The sequence below is a fragment of the Serinus canaria genome, chromosome 2 (genome assembly GCF_022539315.1).
Source record: "Serinus canaria isolate serCan28SL12 chromosome 2, serCan2020, whole genome shotgun sequence".
Classification (NCBI taxonomy): domain Eukaryota; kingdom Metazoa; phylum Chordata; class Aves; order Passeriformes; family Fringillidae; genus Serinus; species Serinus canaria.
Window position 1 is genome coordinate 34009477 of NC_066315.1, and position 25725 is coordinate 34035201.

Here is a 25725-nt window from a genome sequence, read left to right on the forward strand (position 1 = left end):
CTGTTCATAGGGCTTACACGCCCCAGAATACCCCTCTTCCAAACTCTTGATTTTATTTTAGTCATTCCTACAAATGTAGATAAAACTGTAACAAAAAATTATTCATGTTGCATGTGCCTTATTAAGTGAATCATGACTTAAAGCAGAACCCAATGCAAGCTTTCTGGATAACACTGGATTAAAAAAGTTGTAAACAATGCTACTGATTTTATTATGGCTTGATGCAGACATGCTTCAGTATATTACAGACTCTCAATTTTAAAATGTAAATGCTACAGGATATTGATAAACCAATTAGCACTGATGCAAAGCAAATTCCTCTTTTATCTCAATTACAACATGACAACTTAATAGGTCAAGACAGTCTAACATCTGAGACAAGGGCAATTCAATAAAACAACTGCATCTTGATATGGTAATTAAGAGGAAATGTGAATCCATTACATTGTCTTGTGTATATGCGCATATGTAGGTGTTTTTTAAAACTTATTTAAGCATTTGATGCCCTCTTGCTGTTTTTATAGTGTATCAAATCCACATGAACACAGTCGAGCCCAGTTGATAAGTACCTACAGTATCTCTAGTTTTAGCAGGCAAATTTTAAGGATGCAACTGTGCAGATAAATAATTCATGAAAAGCCCCTGAAAGATACACAATTGCAAGATAATCTCTTCAAACACAGGACTTCTCTGTCTATAAATTTGCAAATTATTTTGATCTGGAGACAAGAATTTATTAAAGGTTCAAATACCTTGATCCTGAACGTGTACTTGCATTGGAAAATAAAACAAAATGACAAAGACCACAGCAAAATAAACATATCACAATTGAAAAATAAAAATAATTTTGCTCAAATATGATGTCACTTAAAAGTTAGATGTAGCACATCCTAGAAAAGAAATGGTAGCCAGCACTGGCATGAGTGTAGTGGAGTATACTGCAGCTTTTTCACAAACTAGGAGTTTTGGCATTTAGGACAAAGTGTTCTCATAAAGTCAAAGAAAGGTAGATGTTCTGTTTTATGCTTTCATCTTAATTTGATATACACACTGTAGTAGAAGTTTCACTTTACAATAGATCTTGGAACAATTTAAGAAATAAACAAAGCCAATGAGAGCCATATGTGAGTATGATATTCTGAATAGAGTGTACATTAGTTTAGAATACAAACAAAAACTTACCTCTATATTAGCTCTGGATGTTTATAATGAAAGACAAATATTCTTGTAGGATGCACTACAGCAGAACAAATAAACTCTTAACTTCAGACGTAGAATGTAAAAACCTATGCAGCCAATTCAAGAGGGTATTCCCATGCTGAAAACACCTCCTTTAGTTAAATAATCCCTTTAGCCTGGCTAATGGCTTTGTAAGGCAACTTCTGGCAAAAAGTTTACCTATTTCTTTTAATCATCGTCTCAGCAAAAATCAACCATAACACATAAAACTGTAATGGAAAAAATGTTTTTGTGGTGTTCAATCCACCACAAAAATCAAACCAACCTGATTCCAAGATTCATAGCCTCAGCAGTTCCAATCATACTGATGGCCAAGAGCATGTTGTTGCAGATCTTTGCAGCCTGAAAACATGTGAAACCATCAGTTAGTTTATGCATTTTCCTAGAACTAACATACAGGAATCCACTAGGCCCAGGACAATATGATCAAGTATCTTCTGGCAGCTTTCTTCTAGAGTAAACATAGATCTGTGACAGCACAAAGTTAATTAAAGTTGCTCTATGGCTCCTTCACAGATTCAAAAATATCTTTTTTTCTTAGTACTGCTCAGTTAGCATACATGCCATGTAGGAGCTCTTTGTTCTTCAGAACATCCAGTAAATCTAAATTCAGATGAAACAAAATCAAAATGTCTCTCCCCTAAGAAGCAGAATCTCAACAAGTCAGTGTGGAGAAAACCAGTCAGATTTTTATACTAAGTTCCACAACATACTGGACAAAAGTGCCATGATGCTATTTACAAACACAAGGTTAGAGACAAACAAACAAGAATGAAGATATATTATCAAGCATTTAGTTCTTGAGTAAAAGAGTAGGCACCAATAAATAAAAAGCCAGAAAAAGGAAAGACTGAGATAGCTATTAGCTCTTCAGAAAGCCTTACCTGTCCGGTTCCAACCTCTCCACAGTAAATCACATTAGAACCCATGCATGTCAGCAACTCTTTGGCAGCATTAAATTCTTGTTCCACTCCACCAACCATGAAAGTAAGGTTTCCAGCTAGAGCAGCTCCAACACCTGAATGAAGATAACATTGTATTTAATAATACTATTGAAAAGCCTCAAAAATTAGGCAGTTTCTCTTACCAGTAAGGGTCCGATGATGCAAAATTAATATTTCGCTTACAACAAACCTCTCAAATTCTGTGTAGAAGTAACACTACATTCCCAGTACTCAAAGGATCAGCAATCTAAATTCTGAAACATCTGATGGAGATAAAACCACCTTATATATTTCAGGCACAGGAGCAGAAAAGTCATAAGACTTGCATAAAACTGGCAATCCCTTTTTATAGTTTATACAAAGAAACAATCAACTTCTCCTGCAACTTTGCGCTCCACAAAATTCATGGTGTCTGAATTACTAAATAAAACTTCTCTTTTGTCAAACTACTCTTCACATACAACCATTAACAAACTACTGCTCAAAGATAGCTCTGCTTTTATCAGCCTTTCTAAACCTAGGCTAATTTTTATCAGTGCTTCCTGATTTTCACATGATTGAACAGCTAAAAGACACAAGCATATAAAACCAAGTCTTCTGAATTTCTGCAGTTTATGATGTTCTTAATCTGAAGCAAAAGTCACCTTAATCTGAGAAGCTTTAAGTTAGTTTCCACATAAACTTCATGTATTTACAATGATGCAATTATTATGTAAAGACAGTGTACAAATTATTCATACACACATGCAAACACACTACTCCCAGTTTTATTCCTGAAGTCTGTCCTGTCTTCAGCACAGTTCAGTAAACACACACCACAGTTCTTTGAATATACAGTTCTTAAGCCCAACACCAGCAAATTTTTCATGTGATATTTATTACCTTCACTCCACAAAATATTCTATTCCTTAAAAGAAGCCTAATTCTAATATGAATTACTCTTACATCCCTAACTTCCTCATCCCCGGTATTTAATGGGTATAACTGCTAGGAAAATTCAGCCTAAACTGATGAAGAGATCATCTTCCTCACTAATTTTCACTCTGGCAAGAAGCATAGCCACAATAAATTTTCTGTGCTATGCATCAAACATTGGCTGGTTAGGGTGTACAGCTGCAGATAACAACTGACTTTCAAATTAAACATGCCCAATTAGGTACAGTGCCCTGAAGTGCTGTACCACAGCTAAGGAAGTGGTCGGTTTTGGACTTTGTTTACAATATCAAGGATAGTTACACTGCAGCTTTTCACACTGAAGAATTTGTTGACATTTTTTTTTAATTTTTTTTTCTTTTCAATAAAAATTTCAATTGTTGCTCCAACTGTGTGCAACTGCTCTGTGTGGCTATGTCTACAAATGCCCCTTACTGTATCCTGCAAGTGTTTATTTTTCCCATCCTGCCTTTCAACATCTGCTATCTTTTTAAGTCGCTGAAGAATTTCAGACAAATTTGACAGATCCAAGTCTCAAAAAGAGTAAATACCCACCATTTATGCAAAACTAGGCAACACTAAAGATGCTCCCAGTGATGACCTGCTCAGTCTATATTAGAACCTAGAATCACAGGATTTCTGGGGTTGGAAGTGACCTCTCGAGATCATTCAACCCCCCGCTCAAGGAGGGCCAGCTGAGGCATGATGCCTCAGAACTGTGTCCAGTCAGCCTTTGAGTGTCTCCAAGGATGGAGATGCCCCAGCCTCTCTAGGTAACTTCTTCCACTCTTTGCCTACTCTCACAGTAAAAAAAAGTGTTTTCTTGTGCTTCAGACGAAATTTCTTGGGTATTGATTTGTGTCTCCTGTCCTGTCGCAGGGCACTACTGAGCAGAGTGTAGCTCCCTAACTTAATTCCCTCCTGACAGGTCTTTATACACATTGATAAGATCCTCCTGTGCCTTCCCTTCATGCTAAACACTCCCAGCTCTCTCAGTCTCTCTTCATGTGAAAGATGCTCCAGACCCTTTGCCATCTTAATGGCCCTTAGCTGGGCTCACTCCAGTAAATCTGTGTCTTTCTTGTGCTTTTAAGTCCAGAACTGGAGCATCCAGAAGAACTCAGACCCACAGCCTTAATGAAACAATCGGTCTGTATTCAGAACACTGCTGAGGTACTGAAATACATACAGCAGTGAAGATCTTCCTGCCCAGGTTGAGAGACACCCAATTTTCAGCCAATCCTTGATCTCACTTGAACAACTCCTCTCCAGGCAACTCACAGGAACTGGGCAAAGAGCAAAGCCCAAACTAGCTAGCACAAACAGGTCATTGTTGTCTTTTTGGCTACCAGTTCACTATGTACATGACCGCAAAGATTGCTACATTAAGAAACACAATGATCTTCATTCCATTCCTCTAGCTATTTTTATTCAAACCACATAATGGCCTTTACCACTAATCCTGTGATCTGACCTGCAGCAAATTAAGTAGACAATTTAAGTCAAAGCTTACAAACAAAATCCAGTACTATCCATCATAGGTCAATAGCCTTGTATCTAGATTACAGACTGCTAAATAGCTTCAGAGATTCATTTATTAGAGCAAAATTAATGCTGACAATAGTTTTCAGCTGGTTAATCTTCTGACAGCTGCACTCTCTCACTTGTTCAAACACATTTCAAGAAGCAAAAATAAATTAGTTAAGTAGAAAAAAAGAGACCAATTTGTTGTGTAATGCAGAAGGCTTGGAAAATTCTTGTTTTAAAAACAAAAACCTATTTACTTCATGGTAGATTTTATCATCTAGGGTCCTTGCCAACTATCTGTTATTTTATCAGAATCAAACGAGCAAAGCAGCAAATTTTTAAGACTGGCAATTAAAAAAAAAATTGGCATGGAGTCTAGGAGTACAAGAACTGTAACTTCAGCCATAAATAGAAATTAAAAAAAATCATTACACAAGAATGCACAGCCTTCTTTCACAATCACAGCTTCCATACCAACAACACAAGCCAGTTGAGTATTATCACTTAACTAAAGAGAGCAATGGAGTTGCACAGCAGCTAATGCAATTTACATATGCTAACTATTATTTTTCATATTTTGATTTCTTTAAAGAAGTCTTACCACCTAAGATCATGTTTTATGTACCACTGCTGTGAGGGTCAAAAGTTGTTAAAAATCTGTTCTTTCTAAAACACAAAAAGTCTCTTCACATCCTTGGGGAATGGTTTTCAGAGAAACAGTATCTATGAATAGCACGTGTTAAGATTTCCTCCTCTGCTGCATAGCAAGACTGCTGGAGCCCATGGCTGCAGTCTTATACTTGGTTTCTCTAGGATGATAACCCACCCCTATATGCAGAATCCTGCAAGGTCGTCACACCAGCAGATCAACTCTAAGTCTGTTGCTCACAACAGCACCAGAGCTTGTCCCAGAGATACAAACTGACAGGAACAAGATTGCAGCAAAATATAAGAGATCTATCTAGCTGAGGGGATATGCAAGAAAATGACTCTGGGAAAAAATATGGTGAGAAGTTACAGAGTAGCACTGCAGCATGGCATATCCACTTGGAGATGGGTTTCCCACTTGTGTACTAGCAGGTTTTGGATGAAGATCTGCAAAACGAAGTTTTTTATCAAAAGAGGTACATAAAGAACTGCAATTCAAAGGATCCTGTCACATCTGGCTGTGCTACTTGTGGAGTAAGTTCAGCGCAGGTGCTTCTCATTCGATTGCCAATGGATTGTTCAGTGAACCTGCTACAGAGCAGTTCTTAAGTTCAACATTTTAGACAAAAATAGGAATGGAAGCTTAGGAGCCCTCACATGACAACAGGAACTGGTTGCACACACCCTGGAACAGTCTGAAAATGACCTCAAGTTTTAGCATCCAGGCCAAACAGCCTCATTTAACAGACATGCTGACCTTCCATATTCACTTTCTTGTGCTTATTTAAACAGCATTTCATGTTGCTGCAAAAAGCCTAGAAATTTCCCAATTATGTTTTCAGTGCCAAAAAAAGCCCAGAAAGGTTTCAGCTCTACAACTACGTCATTAAAACCACATAGTTTCTATCAGTTTCCTTATTACTAAGAACACAATTTGCTAGAAAAGAGATGTTAATGTAAAGGTGTTAAATGAAATTATCTGCTTTTGGTGTCAGCTTTATTACATTCCTGTAAGAAGAGAGGGCAGATGAGTTAAAAAGAAGTGATATTGTAAGGCTATGCATTACAGCACCATCACAATGGCAATGCTGAAAACAGGAACACTGCTGGCAAGACAATGCACCCAAGCACATCCCTGTGCCAACATATTTAAACCACTGTTGTGCAGCACCTGCAGATAAAAAAACTCATTGCTGACAAAGTTGAAGCTGAAACGATATTCAACTGAACTTCATTTCAGTTGAAGCTGAAATGATATGAACAGAGCTGTTTCAGTCTCTGAAGGACAAGTCAGAGATGAAGGCTGTAATATCAAGAAGCTTCAGCAAAAAATGATCTATTTTGTTCTTTTTCTTCTCAACATTTAGCCGCAATTTTAGCAACTAATTTTGCGATCTAAACTAGATTTAAAAAAAAAGCAAACAAGAAGAGCATTGCTAGAGTTTTAATCCTCTATCTTGTTTTACAGTGTTGCACCTTCAAGCACAGGAGTTGAGGCTTTGCCTGTTCCACTTTGGGAAGCTCAAGGGAACACTGGTCTTTTATTCTGATTATTTTTTTAAAATGCAGTTTAAGTGACTGTAGCTGCCTCAAACAAGCAGGTTCTTGTCATGTTTGCTCTCTTTCACACAGGCTGAGCTTGAGAGGCTGCATCTGTGTACCTTGTGTGAGTGTGTATTTTTAAGGACTAAGCAGATTTTTTTTAAGTACCTGCCAGCTCACACGAAATACTTTGTCTTTGCAACTCACGAAAAGTTAAACCAAGATATACAGGGAAAGATTAACTGAAAAGGTTACTATTGTTTTGCTACATATATAAATCCAAAACCAATTAAAAGGCATGTAAAGGCAAAATCAGCTATAAATCCCTAGTGGAAAAAAAAGAATATTTAAAATCATACTATAAATTTAAAATTACCATGAAGAGACTAGTTATTTTATAAAATATAAGTAGGGTATCAATGTTTTCTACTTGCTTCTTAGACAATGTCTGCCACCATCAATCTATTTCCAGGAAACAAGTAAATGGAACAGACTCAGAAAAAAAACAAACCCACAGTACACTGCCACTCCAAGGGATTGTGTTTCTCCCTATTAAAAAAATCAGCATCAAAGCTAGACCTATGAAGCTATTCTGCCGCCTTATAACTAAAACACAGTAAATCACTTAATTTGCTCAAAAGAACTTAAATGTTGTAACCAGTCTGCCATCAGCAGAGATAAAGAAGAGGACCAATGGGACTGGGCTGCAATGTGAGCCGTCTTTAAAATGCAATTGTTCTAATCATTTTCTACAGATGCAGCCTCACAAGGGGCTGCTGTCACAGGGACCATTTACGACTTGTTATGGTGTCTCTATTGTTTACCAGCGACATTCGCTAAAAAGGCGACAGCTGGGACAGAAAGCTGCTCCTCAACGAACAATATAATCCCGTGAAAGTAATCAACAAATTTAAGGGTGTTAATTAACTTTACACTTTATCATGTTCAATTAGTTGTCCTTTCTCGAAAAGATTGCCGTGCACAATCGGTTTAGAGCGTGCCATGTTTGATTTGTAAGTGATCACTGTTTCTGTTTCGAAGTCCATGTCAGATGTTCTCTTGGGTTTTGGTGACACAGATGAATGGCTCTGCACATGTTAGGGGGTGATCTGGTTTAACATAAACCAGCATAACATAACCCCTTGTTAACGTATCGCTGGCCTTTCCAAGCAGGCACAGAAACGCCCGTGCCCGCGGATGCACACAAACATGCACAAAACCCCTGCGGCAGCACGACAGTCAACGAGTCCAACTTTCGTTTTTGCTGAAACACAAAGACACAAATAAATGGGCAATTTTTCATCATTATATCTCAAAGCAAGACTTGTCTTTTAGGGGCACGCTTGGGATCATTTCTTCCCAGCAAGATCTCTCGTTCTGCTGCATTATGCACTAATGCACAAGTGCCTCCGTACATTTTACATAATGCACGCTGCCTTTTCTAATGGCAGCTGAGCAAATGCTGGGTAGATGCAAGTTCTTCTGTATATAAAATTCTGTGGTTTGTACTGCATTTATAATGCCAGAAGAAAGTTGAATTAACCTATTATTAAAATTTGCCATTTTCCCTTTAAGGTACCATTCCTACTTGCTAACGGGACAAGGCAAAGCTCATGATGAAGCGAGTACGTGCTTGGAAGTGCCCCTTAATGAAAGTCATTGCTGTTTCTCTCTTCTGACCAATAGAGCTTTGCATCACCATACCTCATAAGCTAGTGATTTTTGAGCAAAAATGGAAATGGAGGTTCAGGTCAGCGATTTCAAGATTTATACAACAAGCACTAAAATATTAATCCAGACAAAAGCATGCTTAAGGAAGTAGAAACATCTCTTTTATGGCATAATCGAATTATACAATTTGTGAGATTATGGCTGTACAGAGAAAAAAACCTAGTGGATTTTTATTCTGCAGCAACAGGCAAATTAAATACACGTGATCATCATTATTTAAGCAGTTACATTGTACATAAAAAAAACCTGCAAAAAACCCACCCACAAAACAAAACAAAATAAAAATGCAAAGAAAGCCCAATGGAAAAGTTGTTAACTCTGAAAGCTAATAATGGACTAGGTTAAATATTTAAGAGGAAATTATAGACTATATTAGAAATAGCTGAAACCACAAAACAAAGCAGTATAAAACATTAGTTTTCTGCTAGGAAGAAGATCTGCAGGGAGAAGGGAAGCGGTCGATAGATCCTTAAATTGGACGCAATAGCTGTTCTTCTATCCCAAGTTGGCAGCTGCTACATTTGCAGACCTAGTTCATTATTTACCCATAATGACCATCAAGCTCCAGTCAAAGTCAGATCACAACAACTGTCAGCAGCTCTTTTAATTAGCCTTGTTTGAATTCAGATAAATATCACAATGACCCAGCTTCTGCTGAAAAAGCAACAAGAAGATTGCAAGGAATAAGCTGCCCTGACTTCCCAACAAACAGTATTGTGAAAAAGTCCAGAGAACCAACATTTTTTTTGTTGTTTTGTTTTGTTTTAAATTAAGGAAGGGATGGTGATGTGCACATTATTATTTTTCCTTCATGTGATATTCATATTACTACTTACAATTCCTGTTTATAAGCAAATTTGTGCATCTCAAATGCCAACTCAAAACACTACTCCACAATCTGAAAGGTAAACTTGAAGAGATGGTTTACAGTTATTAATTAAATTCCTAACCTCTGTGAAATCATATGATTTGAAAAACTGGATCAGAATTAAGGAATGCACATATTAACAGGATTATCCTCTCTCCTAATTTATCTCCTTCTGTTTGTTTATCCTCAGGGAACATAATCTTCTGTTGCATCAAGCCACTCTCATTCTCCCTGTGTCAGCAGCAGAATAATAATTCCCTCCTCCTCCTCCTCCACCCCCTCTCCCACAAGCACTGGCAAGAATGAAGACGAGTGGATCAGACTGTGTGCATCAGCATTAATGCTCCATGCAGCTATTTTCCTAGCAGTAGTAGACACTGAAAGAAAGATGCAAGAGAGGTGAGCAATATGCTGCCTGTTCTGGGCAGCCCAGCATGAGAGAGCGTAATTAAACAGATTTTGCCTCCCAGAATAATATGAAGGTAGAAGATGCAGCCAGAGACTGCTCTAAGAGCCTTTCTTCAGCGTTCCGCTTGCTGTCATAGTGGAGTCCCAATTTTGCTAGGTGCTGTCCAAAGACAAAGCCAGTTCCAAACTTTCCAGTCCTACATGCCAATCTGAGAAGTGCTGCTGCATATGCAAGGATACTTGGAGGCCTCAAGGAAAACATATTTAGGGATTTACAGGAATCATAAGGAAACATGCATATAAACAATAGGTACATGCATCTGTTACAGCAGAAGAGGATATCCCTTTTGGGAACAGAAAAAATTATGTAAACATAATCAGAAATGGAAGGCAGAAAGTAGTGGAAGAGGAAGAATAAACAACTGATTAAACAAAATAGGCAAAATGATCATGAAAAGCTTTATGTTTTTAAAAGAAGGCCTGAGTAGATTTGTATAGGGATTTGTACTTGAACTTGGTCATGGATGGTGGAATAAAGATCTTCAATTTGATTTAGATGTATTATAGAATGATGCCAAAACACAGAAAAGAATATGCCCTCTCAATAAATCATGCAAAAACTAGAAGCTGTTGTCGAGGCAGTTTAATATGAGGGGGATGCAAGAGGAAAATTTTACGAGATGGTATTAAGTAGCAACTGATGCCTCCAAGGGATCAGCCAAAGAAAATAAGTTGCAAAAGGCAAATGCACACATAAGATACTTCAACTTTTTCCACAGAAATACAAGCTGAAAGGCCTGATGAAATTGTTATGTCTCCAGCATTTTTTTAAAAGCACTACATTTAGTTCTAGTCATTGTAATGTCAAAGAGAAATATCAAAGCACCTGAAAAGTTAGCAAGTAAAAAGGTTAACAGCAGTGCAATAAGAAAGGAAATACAGTATGATTGATCAACTTATCTGCTTATTTTTACCCAAAATACTGTATTAAAAACATTAAGAAACAGCAGTGCATGACAGTCATCCTTCCCATTCTCCACTTTGATCCATACTCCACCACAAAATCATAGACAACAGAAACATCCTTTTGATGTTGCTGGAGTACCACATTTAGCTACTCCTTTACACATCACTAATATTTAGATATATGGTTCTAAATCTCAACTTCAGACCTATACAGAAATATGAAAACTTAACAACAACAGGTGCATGTATCTACAATTGTGGATAGCAAAACTACATGCACAGAGCTCAGCACAATTCAAAACAAGTTCCTAATTTTTTATCTGAACATTAGCAAGAAGGCTGTACAGCCAGGGATGAACAGAAACAATACATTCCATATATACAAGATCCCAAAATTTCAAAGCAGATTTCAGACAGTCCAAATGTGAAGCATCTGACATTGAGCTGTCTGATTAACTGTTTCTGGGTTCTGAGCAAGCACAGCATCAAATACATGTGAAATATTGAATACAAAAGAAACAAAGAAAACAGTCCTTCTTCAAAGAAAACAAATCTCACTCAGCATTACTGCCTGAAATTCTGGTCTTTTAGGAGAAGTTCAAAAATTTAACATGAACGTGCATGCAGTTCCTCCACTATGTGAGCCAGTGTTAACCCTCCACAACTAAAATTCAGTAAAGACAATCTTGACCAATGAGACTTCAAGTCCTAGAAATAAAACTTTATCCTAATCACATCCTGCAAAATCAAGAATAATTTTTTGGGGTGTTAGAAAGGAGAGCGGCATTTCCAGTATCATCATAATCTCAACTTCTTGAAAAGCTTCTACTCTATGCAGAAGATCAGCAACCAGAAAACAGACTGTGTGACTATAGAAGAAAAAACTCAAAGGGACAGACATTTATGATGCTGTCTTTGAAAAAAAGAAGGCAAAATCCCAGAAAAGTGATTCTTATGTTCTTACAGTTGTTCTAACTCAAGTTCCCAGACTTGAGTTGGAACAACTGTACCAAAATGAACATCAAGCCTCCAGAAGCGTAATGTTTGCATGGAATAACCAAAAGCCGCAAACAGATCCAGCAATCCACCTTGTCATCACAGCTTTTCATCTCATCTGTTTTGACTGAACAACATACATGCAAATGCAGTACCAACAAAACCATATGTGTGGCCAGTCTTGCTGAGCTCTTTAAATTATAAAAAGCAGTCAGCTGTATGTCACCAGGTTTGCAGATTTTGCTACTTGGACTTGAATGTCTCTGGAAAGTATAAAATACTTGCACATCCTACCTTAACTCCACAGCAAAATGCAACCATGTTCACATAGTTCTGTGGAATAGATACATAAAAGCTGAAGAAATCCCTTCATTGTAACAGCAAAACAAAAATCTTCAAGAAAAAATAAACCAGGGACATTTTATATTATTGTCTGTTTCTCCAGTATTAGTATGATTCTAACAAGATACCAATCCTCTTGTACAAATAAGAAATACTTGAAACACTTCAGTACTTTATGATTTTATCATATTATGTTCCTATAAGGCAAACCAAACAAAACATGGCATGTTTTTTTTCTGAATAATGAAGACATTAAGCACATCACTAAAAAGAGAAAAATATAGTCACACTGAACATTTAAATGCATTTTATATATGCATTTAAACTGCATTATTCAACAGGTATGGGTTCAAGTGTTCTAAATAAAAGGTGTGCTTCTTAAAAAGCCAGCTGTAGAAGAGGGTAAATTTCTATTGATGCATTCATTAGTCCTTTCATGACATATAAGAAAATTAAGACAACAAACACACAAAAATGAAACAAAAAGCATTTAAATGGGGTGGATAACATAGCATGTATGTTCTTAAGCATTTCTAGTTTAAAAAAAGCTGAAGATGTAGGAATGCCATATGCCAATCCCAATCAACAGGGGCATATTTACATCCACAACATTTTAAAAAGTACCTAGTATTTAATAGCAGGAATCTAACAAAATTTTAAAATAAAATAGAAATATATAGCCAGAAAGTAGTGTCAGATAGGTAATTTTAAAATAAATCAGTCTCCAGTATTTTCTCCTAGAGCGTTGTTAGCTGAAAGTTTTAATTTTACCTGTTTTGGATACAGTCTATGAGAGGACAACCAACAGAGGTTTACCAAACAAAAATGGAAAGAAATTAATAAATAATAGGACTGAAGATTGCATTGAACATTTTTGAATGAACTTTTGAACTCTGTCCCTTCAAGTGTCATCGGTGGTAGAAGACCAAGAATTTTTCTGACAATCTGAACCATCATCAGAGTGCATTGCTTCAGATATGTCTATGCTTTCTTTAAGCACTTCATCATTGAATCTTGCCTCTGGATACAGACAACAGCCCACACAGTCTTATCTTTCAGCTCCTCCTTTAAAATACATGCTTATTTTAAAGCATGTCTAACTATTACCTACAAAGTAACAAATCACTTTCTGCTGCCTAATTTCAGCATATTCAAAGTTAATCCTCAAAGCTTTAAGGCACTGAAAAGGAAAGCAATACAAGAGCACAAGATTATGACAACTGCTAGAAAAACAGCCTAAATTGGAAAGATTCCATTAAAAGAATCCCTTTGTTTCAAGGCCTTTCCCAGTTCTACTTCCTGTTCAGAGGAATAATTCTATTATTACCTCTCTTGCAAAACAGTACATCTCTTTCAAAGAACTAGATTTAGCATTGCCCTCCAGCCTAAAATGCAATGTACTTTTCAGTGTTCTCAAATGTATTTAATGCCACTTATACAATGGGTTCATACCCTTGTAATTTAATTAAAAGTCATATTTCTTTATGTATGAAATAATTCTAAGTTTAATATGGAAATATTTTTAAGAAGAGATACTATTTTTATTATTACTTTTATTGTTCCAGGATGAGCCAATATGCAATCATATGGTTTAAATTTACAAATGTTTACATGCTCCAAATGCTGTACTTTCACAAAACAAAACACATTTTCGTATTTAGCTGTGCTGAATGACAACTTGAGGAGAACCACTATAATACTTGTGTATCTCTTTTTTCTGTACTACCTGTAAGCATTCCAATGCTGCAACTCTAGGCAATTTTGCACAAAACCAATTTAACCTTTTTTTTTTTAGTGTAAAGGTATTGAAAGTTGGTACTTGGCCTGGCCCTCCATTTAAAAAACAAGAAAAGAAAAAGATTGCATTTTGCCAACGAACAGAATCAAGAGGGTAACAAAGTTAATTATTTCTCATAATCAGTAATTATGATTAGATAAGAGACTCTTTGGTAATGAACTGCTCTAATGATGGAGGACCTCCATACTAAGAAATATAATAGTACATTAACATAACTGTGTATGCAAAGTACATAGAACCGCTGCCACAGTTAACTTGTCATTGAATGATTAAATAGGAATTCATAATTAGAAAAATCCACAGCGTAATTTATTGGCCTTCTCGACAGTTCTGGTTCATTAGAAGTTGATTACCAAATAGTGACCTCTAGCGGCCCACAGCTTTTTCATGTTATCCCCGTTCTCTTGGCAGTTTTAGCAGCTACTTAACCTTAAAAAAAAAAAAAGAAAAGAAAAAAAAGAAAAAAAAAAGGCAGTTTGAGGAATTTAAAATGTTTCCCTTCAAGATATCTTTTTTAAACTTCCCTTAAAATATATAGCATGCTAATTTCTTCATAAAATGGTATCCCATTCTGTAACCATTTATATAAATGTATAAAAATGTACATCTATATGAAAACTCAACAACTTCTCAGTTTTAAAGTTAATACTAGGGATAACATGGTTCTCATGGTAATTAATATTTATACACTGATTGAACATAATGCCTTCTACTAAAAATAAATCATATATTAAAACAAAACACTTTTCTAGTGTCTATTACCAAGACCTTGAGAAACTCACACTTCAGCCACTCCACCTTAAGGTGAAGTGCCTCTAAATTAGCATTGCCTTTGAACAACAGTCAGTTTTGCACTAAAACAAATTACACCGGCTCAGTTGGAGGAGGCAAAGGACAGGAAGAGAGAAAACTCCACAGTTCTCTGCTCCACGTAGGAGAAAGAAAAAAATCCCAACATTTCTTATTATTTGCTGGACACATGCCTTGCAATACTCTTGACTCAAATTCAAATTAAGAAAAATGCAGCTTAAAATTGAGTAAGATTTGCATTTATCTGCAAAACCTTTTAAGCATTAGGGTGGAATTTTCCCTCCTTCAAGTTAGTTAATCCACTGTTAGGCTATTTAGACAGCGTTCTATTTTTAAATTTTCCATTATGATAGATACACTTTTTTTTGAACTAGGATAGTATCTAATTTTTTTTTTGTTGTTTTAAGTATAAATGTTTCTGACAGGAAGTAGCACATATGAAACTAATATAGAAGCCCCTGAAACACAGTATTAAAAAAAAATTCATACTCAATGAATACAAGCAATTTGAATTTCCATTGTTTTAATTTTCCATCTTGCTTTTTTTCCAACACTAACATTGTAGAAATGATGCACATGTATTTTTCTTCGCTTTTGTCTAACACAGAACTGGGTAAAAAAAATTATCCCCCATTTTTGGACAGAAGCTAGAAAATAAATGGCACAATCCTGTTTCATACATAAACAGATTTTTCAGAGAAAACTATTCCAGTCTCTCAAATGGGGAGATGTCCATCATCCTTGCATGCTGGAAACAGCTTTAACAATTGCTATAAACAGAGAAATGGATAGCTACAGGACAGAGATCCCCACCCTGATTTGTGTGTGTGTGTGTGTGTTTGTGCAGATGTGTGCAGGCACACACACAGGACTCTAGCTGTTTGTGGCGATGATTTAATATAGTGACTGGATAATGAGCTGTGCTCCCTGCAGCAAGTGAATCACCATTTAATGCTATTATCAACAGTTCATGACCCACCGGCATGAAATGTCAACCTGATTAATCTGAACACTACTGACCTCAGAGAGGAAAAGCTACCTTATTGTCAGAATTTAATATATAATAAAACCATACACAGAATATAAATACCTTATCAAGCAAGGCCATTAACAGCATATCTACTTTATTTTGCTCTACTGTTTCTTTTAAACTTGCTTGAGCATACATTAAAAAAAAAGAAAAAAAAAAGAAATACTTTTGCCTAGTCAAGCAGGAAGCAATCCATTAGGACTTATTATTTTGATATACAGCGAAACATTTCAAAATGGCTGTCCAAATACAAAGCCCATGTTGATACAAATAAGAAAAAAAATTAGCATATGCTATTGTAGGACTTGCTACTGTCAATTCATATCAGGAAATGATCAGAAATTGTTCTTGCTTTTCTAAGGTCACTGAGGCAATAAAAATCTGATTTGTAAATAGAAAACAGTTTATATGAGTGATGTTGCATTTCAAATTTACAAATCCCTTAGATTTGTAAAATGAATACACTTCAAGAAAATTAGAAACTTGTGCCAGTTATATTCATGAATATAAGGGCAACCTCCCCATTTTTTAAAGTTTATAGCAAAAATGTTTTCTTTTGTAATTCAGTACCATGACAGAGCCCTACACAACAGAATTTTAATATTTTTTTTCTGTTCTATTTGGAGAATAAACCAGGAAAACAAGAAAAAAAATTACATGTTTTACCAGTCACAAAGAGGTACAATCTTGCTATATATTCTCCATATGTCTTTTAAATTTAACTTGGCTAGGAGTCTTATTAAAAGATGCAAAACTTTTCAGACAGCTTTTCAGGATTCTCTCCATAACAGTATATAAATAACCCAGACTGAAGCTGGGAGGACTGCATGGCATTTATCTGTCAAGTTATATTAACTGACACAAGCACAGTAACTACTATGATTTATTGTTAAAACATAGTACAGTTACTTTTAAAATGAAACCCACAGTGGTTTCACCCCTCATTTTTTATCATTGTCACCTGGTACTGAAAGGGCTAAGGGATTTTCAGGACAAGGGACTGGAAGAAAATTGAGTGAAATCCCCAAAACAGCCCACATATGAATGGAATGACTGTGGGTGGGACGAGAATAAACACTCCAAGTACTGACTTATAACCACTAGCAGCCAAGGAAAGAGGAACATGTCAAACTGACTTGACTAAAACTTGGACAAAGCCCTGATGTCTGAATTCCCAGTTGAGAGCTCTGCTGGAAATGTAAAGAAGGAATAAAGGAATTCTGGACACTTAAGCAGGAAAGTAATTCATGCTGCCAGCACAGACACATGTTTAAACTTTGCTTTTCCATTCAGAAACCAAATAGCTCTTGTGTGCCAGTTGACTAGTAAGTGTTGGCCTGTTTTGCAAAGGCTGTCCTGTGTAGCTGCAAGTACTGCTGGCTGCAGTGTGCCTGAAGGGGTAACATCTGACAGCCATTAAAACCTCCTCTAAAACCTCCTCTGCACCCCTCCTCCAAACATCCAGGCAAAGAGTGGTTTGCCATACAGTAGCACAGCCATAGTGCTCACTCTCAGCAACTCCAGACACAGAAATAAGAAGAGTTAACACAGAGGGGCTCTTCTTTAGATCTCCATCAAGCACAAACTGTAAACCTGCTAGGATGTCAAAAATATTTTCTGTTACCTGCAACTGATGACTACCTTTACAATCATGGTGCTCTCTTGGTCCATTGCAGATTAGCTCACCTAGGAGTCTTGCAGCTAGATTGCATCTTCTGCTCCCACAAAGCCATGCAGCCCTCTCCTGCTACGCAAAGCTGCTTTGCCTCTGTGATTCCTCACTGTACACTCATTCTAGGAGCCCTCTGTTTGCCATACACATTTTTGTTCTGTTTGAACAAACCCCATTTCATCCCTTTTGCCTTCTGCAGAAGAAGTGGAATGAGAGATTTGGAATTTGTTCTTCTCCTTTCTAAACAGCTCCTTGACACAACCAAAGCCCAGAAACTGAGCAGTGCCTTCAGACTAAGGTGACAACCCTCCACGGTCCTGATTGTGCTAAGTAGGTGCTACAAGTTTGCAGATCTACACCAAACAGGATATCAAAAACACAACCCATATTAAATAACAGTTTACTCAGAATTCCCACGGTGGACAAACAGATTGCCAAACCTTCTCACAAATATTTTGAGGGTGGTGGTGTGTTCCTATAACAATGGCAACACAAAGTTCACTGATGAACTTTGAGAAAAAGGGATCTGCCCCTCTTGCCTAAAGGCAGGTAGATGACAAACAAATAAACACAACTTTCCAAACTGTGTAGTTCAGCCCACTCTATTTACCTGCTATGCTAGTTTGGCTTTCACTCCTCCTCATCAGAAGGAGCATATAAGAGAATAAAACAACCAAAATAAAACAGAAAGCTTTTACTTGCAATTCAACCATTGTAAAATTGCAGATATCAACTCTAGAGTGAAGGTGCATGTAGTAACTATGGAAAGATACAACTACATTTACAGGGTGGCATGACAAGGATGAAGGACAGAAACTGCATCCTGTCTGGGAATATTGTAGAAAGGAAAAACCAAAAATGATGTAGAGAAGCTACATCATTCATACAGTGGAAGGATAGAAGCGGGCACTCTTAAGAGCAAACAATTTTCTCATCTTGAATCACATTGATTTAATATTTTCAATTTTTTATTTTTGAATTCTTTTGATTTAGAAAAAACAGATTGCATTTGTAATGCATTGAGTCATATGCTCTGAAAAGATACAATTATGGTTAATAATGAAGAAAGAAGACAAAGAGTACTCCAAACCCTCCCATTTCCAAGCATTCTCTAGAATATTTTGGCATATATTGAACCATATAATTGGTTCAATAGATTCAGACTGGTTTTTCCTCCTCACTTACAAAAAAAATAATGAGGAAGCAAGGACATGGAATAAAAAAAGTAATTTGGCTTGCTTCTACTGGGTTTATAGCTATCTATAAAATGCCAAGATCATTCTGAAATGTTAGCAAAAGATAAAACAGTGGCTAGAATAATTTTTGAAAGTATGCTTTTAAGAGCTCTTAAATGAAAAGAAAAAATAAATGTATCTTCACAGGGAGATAACATTACAGTTTCAAATTAACTTCTTAAGTACACAGAAATGTAGATGAAGAAAGAACATAAACACAGAAAATAAGGTTTTTAAGAGCTTATTCTGCAATCTTTCTGGGCTAACTCTGGTCTTAAAATAGGTAATTAGGAAGCATTATTTTTCTTTGTTCCCAAATGTAACTCATGCAGTGAGATGGGCTTTTAGTCATAAAAAATGATAGGAAAACTGGGAAGGATAAATGAACTACAGCAATTTATTTCAAAATTCAGACTTAATTCTAAAGAACACTCTCCAACACCAAAGTTCCCCTAATTATTGTATTTCACCTCTTCTCTAAGAAGAGCATGTCTCTGGCTCCTTCTGTGTCCATTATTCATCCACATACTACAGTTCTGGGAGGACTTCAGTAAGGTGAATAGAGAAAAACAATTAGGTCAGTATTTGGTATAAATTTCTTTGGCTACATATTCAGAGTATCAGCAGGAAGTCAATCTGTGCTTTCTGTACTGAGAAACCTCAAAAAAGCAGCTTTGATGACACCTGCATCTCCCTTTTCCTGGAGAGCAGGGGAAAGAATGAAGAGAGGAGATAGTTATTTATTTAATTCTATGTAATTTAAGATAAATAACTGCTCCAAATTAGAATTTAATATTCAGAATTACATAAGAAATTAAACTTCTGAACCAGCTACTAAGCAACTGGCATAAAAGTAAAGCCTCTAAACCAGAAATCACTAAAATTGGCACAGACTACAAACTAACAGTAATCAGATCTGCTAAACACAGCCTAACATTACATTCTTATCAGGGAAGGTAATCATACCTGCTACAACATCTGAAATACCAGCTTCTTAATCACTTTTGGCTAAACATATAAGGTGCACTTTGGCATTGCAACAATTCATTTTGCTGTGTGAAGAGTACAGTTTTTCAGACTACATTCCTTGTCTCTGGGTAGTCCCTACGAATGTGTATCTAGTACAACTGCTTGCTTTCTTTGTGTAAAATACACACATACAAAAAAAAAAACCCAAAAAAACAAAAAAACAAGAAAGGAAGGGGATCAGAATCGTCTACAGAAAACAAAGACACATAATTTACTCTTAAAAAGGCTATTTTCCGTCTTGTGCCAAGGGTTAGCTAGTAAAATGATCATGTAAGCATCTCCAAAGGTTGCCAAATCTCTTGTCTTGAGGTTGCTGCTCAGTGTTTTGATTAGAGATTTGCACTATTGTGTCAGGAGAGAATGGTCTATTAATGGTATTTCTCAGTAATATTATCTTTAAATTAATGAAAAAACCATTAAATCACAAGTTAATGTCCTAAAAAGGACATTTCTGGCATCAGAGAAAAGTGCATTCAAAAGGTTTCTGCTTATTTATATTATGGACTTACAGGAATTATATACACATCAGACTTCAAGTACAATACCCCAAAACAATACATGTAACAAAAACTCAGGGTGGCAAGGGAAGACAGTTTTGTTGAATATGTTCTTTACATGCCTTTTTTTTTTTAATCTGATGGAGACAAACCAATGATTTTCTCATTCATCACTGCTGTTTGAACAGAAATGCTTTGAGGTTCCCATTCTACAAGCCAAATCTTGTGAGGTTTATGTTGCAGCATCACAGGATTCAACAAAATTTATAACCTGTTATTTCAGCCCTCTTTGATGAACCGATATAAAAATTAATTAAAATGTTTAATGGCATTATTCCACTTCTTTCAAAGTAGAACTTTCTGTAAAATACTTACTGCATGCTAAGCATTTTTTACAGTCAACAAGAAAAATAAAAATGTCGAAAGCCTATAAAACAATCAGAGTGGTCTTTATTTTGACAATTTCTCGTATTCATTTTCCACTCATACAGAGCTCTTTTCAAAAAAGAACCCTTTCCAGACAGTGTCTGAGGTGGTATCAAAATGCTCTTGATTAAAAAACTAAACATGCCTGTCCCTCCATACTGTCAAGCTTTTGTTCATATTTTAACAATCTCATCTACCTCTCCTTGAGACCTCTCCTTGAGACAAAAGGGAACTTATGCATCCTGTAGAAGAATAAGTTGAATGAAATAGACATATTACAATAGGACACCATACAGGTGATTCCAGACAGTGCCATAGGGGCACCAGCCGACTAAAACCAGTGTGCAGTAGGTCAGGTGGGAATACGAGTCTGTTTACAGAGAAATGGATCCAGCACTGAACAGTGTGCTAGAGTAGACTCACAGACTGGATGAATGGGATGTCTCATGAGGCTATTTCACACTGCACTCACCAACAGTCCTCTGTGCACAAGGAAGTCCCTCCTGCCAGCAAGTAATCTGAAGTGAGTTGGGTACAACATCCCCCTTCCTCAAAAGAAGAGTTCAGCTTGACTAAAGCCAGGGTGCAGAAGTCCAGGCAGAAAACCCCAGCCCTCCTGCAGAGGCATGAACCATTAAATTAGATGAGTCTTCCAGGGGTATGAGAATTTTCAAATTATGAAGTGGGGAGGTAAGAAACTACAGCCAGGTCGCCATGACTTCAGAGTGGTAAAGGCATCCAAGCCTTCAGACGACAAAAGGAAGAACCAGATAAGGTTTGTTATAAGGGTGATAAGTGACAGGACCAATAGAGTGAGGAAGACAGAAATCTGGTAGCAGAATTTAAACTGGAAGAGAACAGGTTTAGATTGGATATCAGGCAGATACTGTTAATGGTGAGGGTAGTGAGGCAGTGGCACAGCTTACCCTGGAAAGGTACTCCCTTTTCAGGGTAAAGGGTGGATTCCCCATGCCTGGAAATGTTTAAGGCCAGGTTGGATGGGGCTTTGAGTAACCTGGTTTAGTGAAAGGTCTCCCTGCCCATGCCAGGCTGTTGGAACTAGGTGATTTTTAAGGTCCCTTCCAGCCTGAAACATCCTTTAATTATTCTGTAATGGACTGGTTGGGTTTACAATGCTGAATGCTACTTGTCAGGAAGAAAGAAAGCACAGTTAGAAGGATAGGTCTAATGTTCAGCTTTGACATTGAATTTTTCAGAAAAAACATAAAAGTTAGGGCTACTGACTTAAGAGGACCAGTTGGAACTAGATGATCTTTAAGGTCCTTCCAGTCTAAATCGTTCTATGATTCTGTGACTGGACAGAAGTCCATAGATACCTTGAGAGGCTGAACCTGGAACAGAGACTAGACAGAGCTAGGAGAATAAAGTAGATATTTATTGAAAGGCCTTAAAGGATACAACTTGGGCAGTACAAGAGCCTGGGCATGGCAATACCCAAGATGGATCCAAAATGGTCACAAAATAGACAACCGGTCACGAGGTTTCACACTTTTAAAAGTTTTTGGTCCATTTGCATATCTGGGTTAATTGTGCAATTACAGCTTCAGATATTTAAGTCCCATCCTGCTTGTTTTCTCTCTTCAGTCCACCACTGTTTATGCTTTTTGGGCCTGAAACTTGTAACGGTTGTCCTTGGTCTCAAGCTGGAAAAGGATTATCTTGTCTACCAACTCTGTGAAAAGAGCTTACTAACACTTAATAAGAAGCTCAGAGCTACACATCTAGGCAGCACAGAATCTAAAAACATGAAAGCTAAAACTTAAGGCATCAACTAACCATATGAAAAACCCAGAAACTGACACTTGAAGAACAGTACTAAACACGTCTCTCCTCCAGCCTTCCCAAAATTAACAACTTGGTGAAACAGTAATATCCTTTAGAAATTAGGATGGCTAGGGGTACCATATCCAATAAAAAAACCCCTACTTTTAGTTCCTTCAGATTGGTGGTGTTCTGCAAACAGAAAAAAAAAAAAATGTTCAAATCAGTAGCCTCTATATTAGACAGCAGGCACCTGCTTGTTTAGTTACCTTGTAAACAAGGCAAAGCAACACCACGGAGGACAGAAACAATAAGCAGATGAGAATATGTAACTCTCATTAGTGGTTTTTTTTTACTGTCTTGGGAGTGGAACAACCTGAATTCTAAACTCCTGGTGAACAGGAACTTTCCCAAGTTTGCAAGGGCATACAGAGTTTAAATCCAACAGCTTCGTGCTTGGAGGCTGGGGCTCAAGGATGTTGGGACCAAGCAACTTGGACTAAGGCAGCAATAGATCTAATTTTTTGCATCATTTCTTGCAGGTTGACAAAGGACAAGATTTCTAGTATTATGAATACTATTTTCCTACCCCACAGAATATTTATGCACACTAACCAATTAAAACAGTTGTGGTCTTCATTGTTTCTAATGCCTTCCTTTTACAGTGTATTTCCATAAACTGCTCTGTTTCACTGAACTGCTAAATCTAGAATACAGTAATATCAGTATCCTTGGAAGGGACACAGGAACAAAAGCTTTAGTATTTTCTCTTGTAAAAGCAATAAGCATATAAAATGTATTTCTGTTACTGACTGGGCATGCTTGGTTAGATGCAGAAATATTAGTATTGCAACTAAACATGTACAAACTAACACCAAGTAATAGATTTCCAAACAAAATACTGGAGAACAGGTTAGTGCTGTCCTTGTTAAAGGATGGAAAAAGCTTTCAGGAGGTTCACTCTCAGCGGCAAAGCAGCAGCTATTTAACAGAAGCAGGTTTCTGAAGCATCTTAACAACTCTCACTGGTGACTTGTTACATCTTACCACTTGTCCCTGCAGGTCCTGTACCCTGACAGGCAGAATGAAAAGATTCTCTAACGGGGCCACTGGCTGTCAGAAGCCACCAGCTGGCCTGCCAGGGCTTTGCAATTGCAGAGGCCAGCTGACAGTCTGGGTGTTGCTGACCATGCTGAGAAACGTGCCACCCAGCTGCTGTGTGGTCACGTCCATCTGGAGATCTCCAGCCAGACAAATCTCTGGGCCTGTCAGATCTCTTCAGCAAGCCTTGTTATGCAAATTCAATTACTCAAGTGTGCCCTATTACTGCTGGCTAACTGCTCCTAGAACCAATCTCACACTGACAGTCAGCGCACATTTCTACCCACCAAAAGTACCTCATTTATTCTTGCTCAACTATTCCCTTGTATCATTAAGGCAGAACAGACAGAGTCCATAGTACTGTAACCTCTCTGCAGAGGGTTACTATTCCTTGCAAAAAGCTTAGAGAGAAATTAATTTAAAAACATACAGCATCTAATCAAACATGAGTTAAAGCCACACTACCTACATAATTTACCACAAGAAGTAGGAATTACAAAATTTTGACAGAATGCTAGATCATCTCACTAGTATTTCAAAATGCAAACGAATAAACATGACAGGGAATATTCAAGAAAACAGTGAATTCCAACTGAGGTATTTGCTTTAACACAGGAGTACAGGTAACAAAAAGCAAGATTTCTCATTTTAACTAGCATGCTGGTGTTCAGATTTGTTCACCAAGCGGGCCTGCTGTAGCAATAACTACCTGCTTCTCTCACATATTTATTTACTGAATTTAATTCAGATGTAATTCTGAGCTATCCCTGCATCATCCCCTGATGCAGAGATATGAAAGATTTTACTTACAGAAGCCATCATGTAAACAGAAAAATGTAAACTAGGAAAGTTCGGTGAAGATTTAGAAACAAAGAGTTAAGTATCATATTGCTGATTTCTTCAGCATATAAATCAAAGTTTCTGCTCAAATTATCATTATGAAATTGCATGCCTTCATTCTGAAAAGTTATTCAAAAGCTGACATAAGAAACATTAGCAGATAAAACATGGTTAGCTAGAACAAACTGGTGTAAGTCTTATACCTAGCATTTAAGAAAATATATTTCTATTTCTCAAACAGAAATACTTTTAGCGAAGAAGAATACTGGAGAGATTTTCTAAACCAAAGAATGCAACTACAGTGAGTACAAAGCTACAGCATGGTCCCCCAGCTAGATCAATATTTAGTGTGTTTTATAACAATTCAGGTCTTAGGTCAGATGAAAACCAATCAAGCCACATCTTCCTAACCTATTTCTCTTTCCCCTCATAGGAATGAAGTTGCCTTTCCAAGTGTTGATTCATCTTTTCAACCTCTTTTAAGAGTGAGTTTTGGTAAAGAGAGGAGTGGGGAGAGATTTACTTCAAAAACATATCATTTACCCTAAAAGGTTTTCTCTTCCAAAATGACTGCTAAACAAATTTATAAAATATCAGAGTTGGAAGGTTGTGGGGAAAAATACTAGATGCAGTTGTAAGACAATGACTTGATGAATGTCCAGGAATCTAAGCTTTTGTGCAGGAAGGTGTGAGTCAAGCTTTGGGACAAAGTGGAAAAATCGCACAGCACACTGTGCTGGCAGAACACTTGGCATGAGTGAGAGAGATGGGAAGAGATATATTTGAGAGAGGCAAATTCTGGAAGAAGGAGAGGCGATACAGACTGAGATCAGAAACCAGGAAAAGGATTCCAGGAACACATTTACAGCAGACTGCAAGAAGTGAAGACTTAGGTGAAAGAAAACAGCAGAGAGATAAAGATCATGAGATGCCAAGGAGAAATTAAAATATGCAATTTGCCAAAGCCTGAGGTAACTGGGTCATGGACCATGATCATGCACCATGATCATGCCAATACTATGGGAAGATTCTCAAACAAATCTAAGTGAAACATCTGTAGTATTTAGAACAGACCTAATTTATTGGAAAAGTGGAACAAAAGTCAAATATGATAGCAGGACTGGAGGATGGGAAAGAGAAAATTATTAGTGATGGAGAAAGACATGGCTGACTAAACCGTACAACAGCAAAACTGTTGTAAATTGGTAGGAGGGAGACGGAAAGATGTTTATATAAAACACAGCATGTGATTAAGAAAATAAGCTACATGCAAGTACATTAGAAAAACAATATTGAAATTCATAATAAAAATGTTACAAACAGAAAAAGTAATTTTAAAACAGCCTCATGTTTATTTTCCA

At 36.9% G+C, this 25725-nt stretch overlaps 1 protein-coding gene across 1 annotated transcript in view; it reads right to left on the bottom strand.

The window, feature by feature from the left end:
• HIBADH (3-hydroxyisobutyrate dehydrogenase) overlaps window positions 1–25725 on the bottom strand; it is an 85998-nt gene that overhangs the window by 13274 nt on the left and 46999 nt on the right. The window contains exons 5-6 of the mRNA XM_050971442.1: window positions 2124–2257; window positions 1505–1581 (exon numbers count right to left, since the gene is read on the bottom strand). Of these exons, the coding sequence (XP_050827399.1) occupies window positions 1505–1581; window positions 2124–2257 (211 nt within the window). The remainder of the gene's footprint in view (window positions 1–1504; window positions 1582–2123; window positions 2258–25725) is intronic.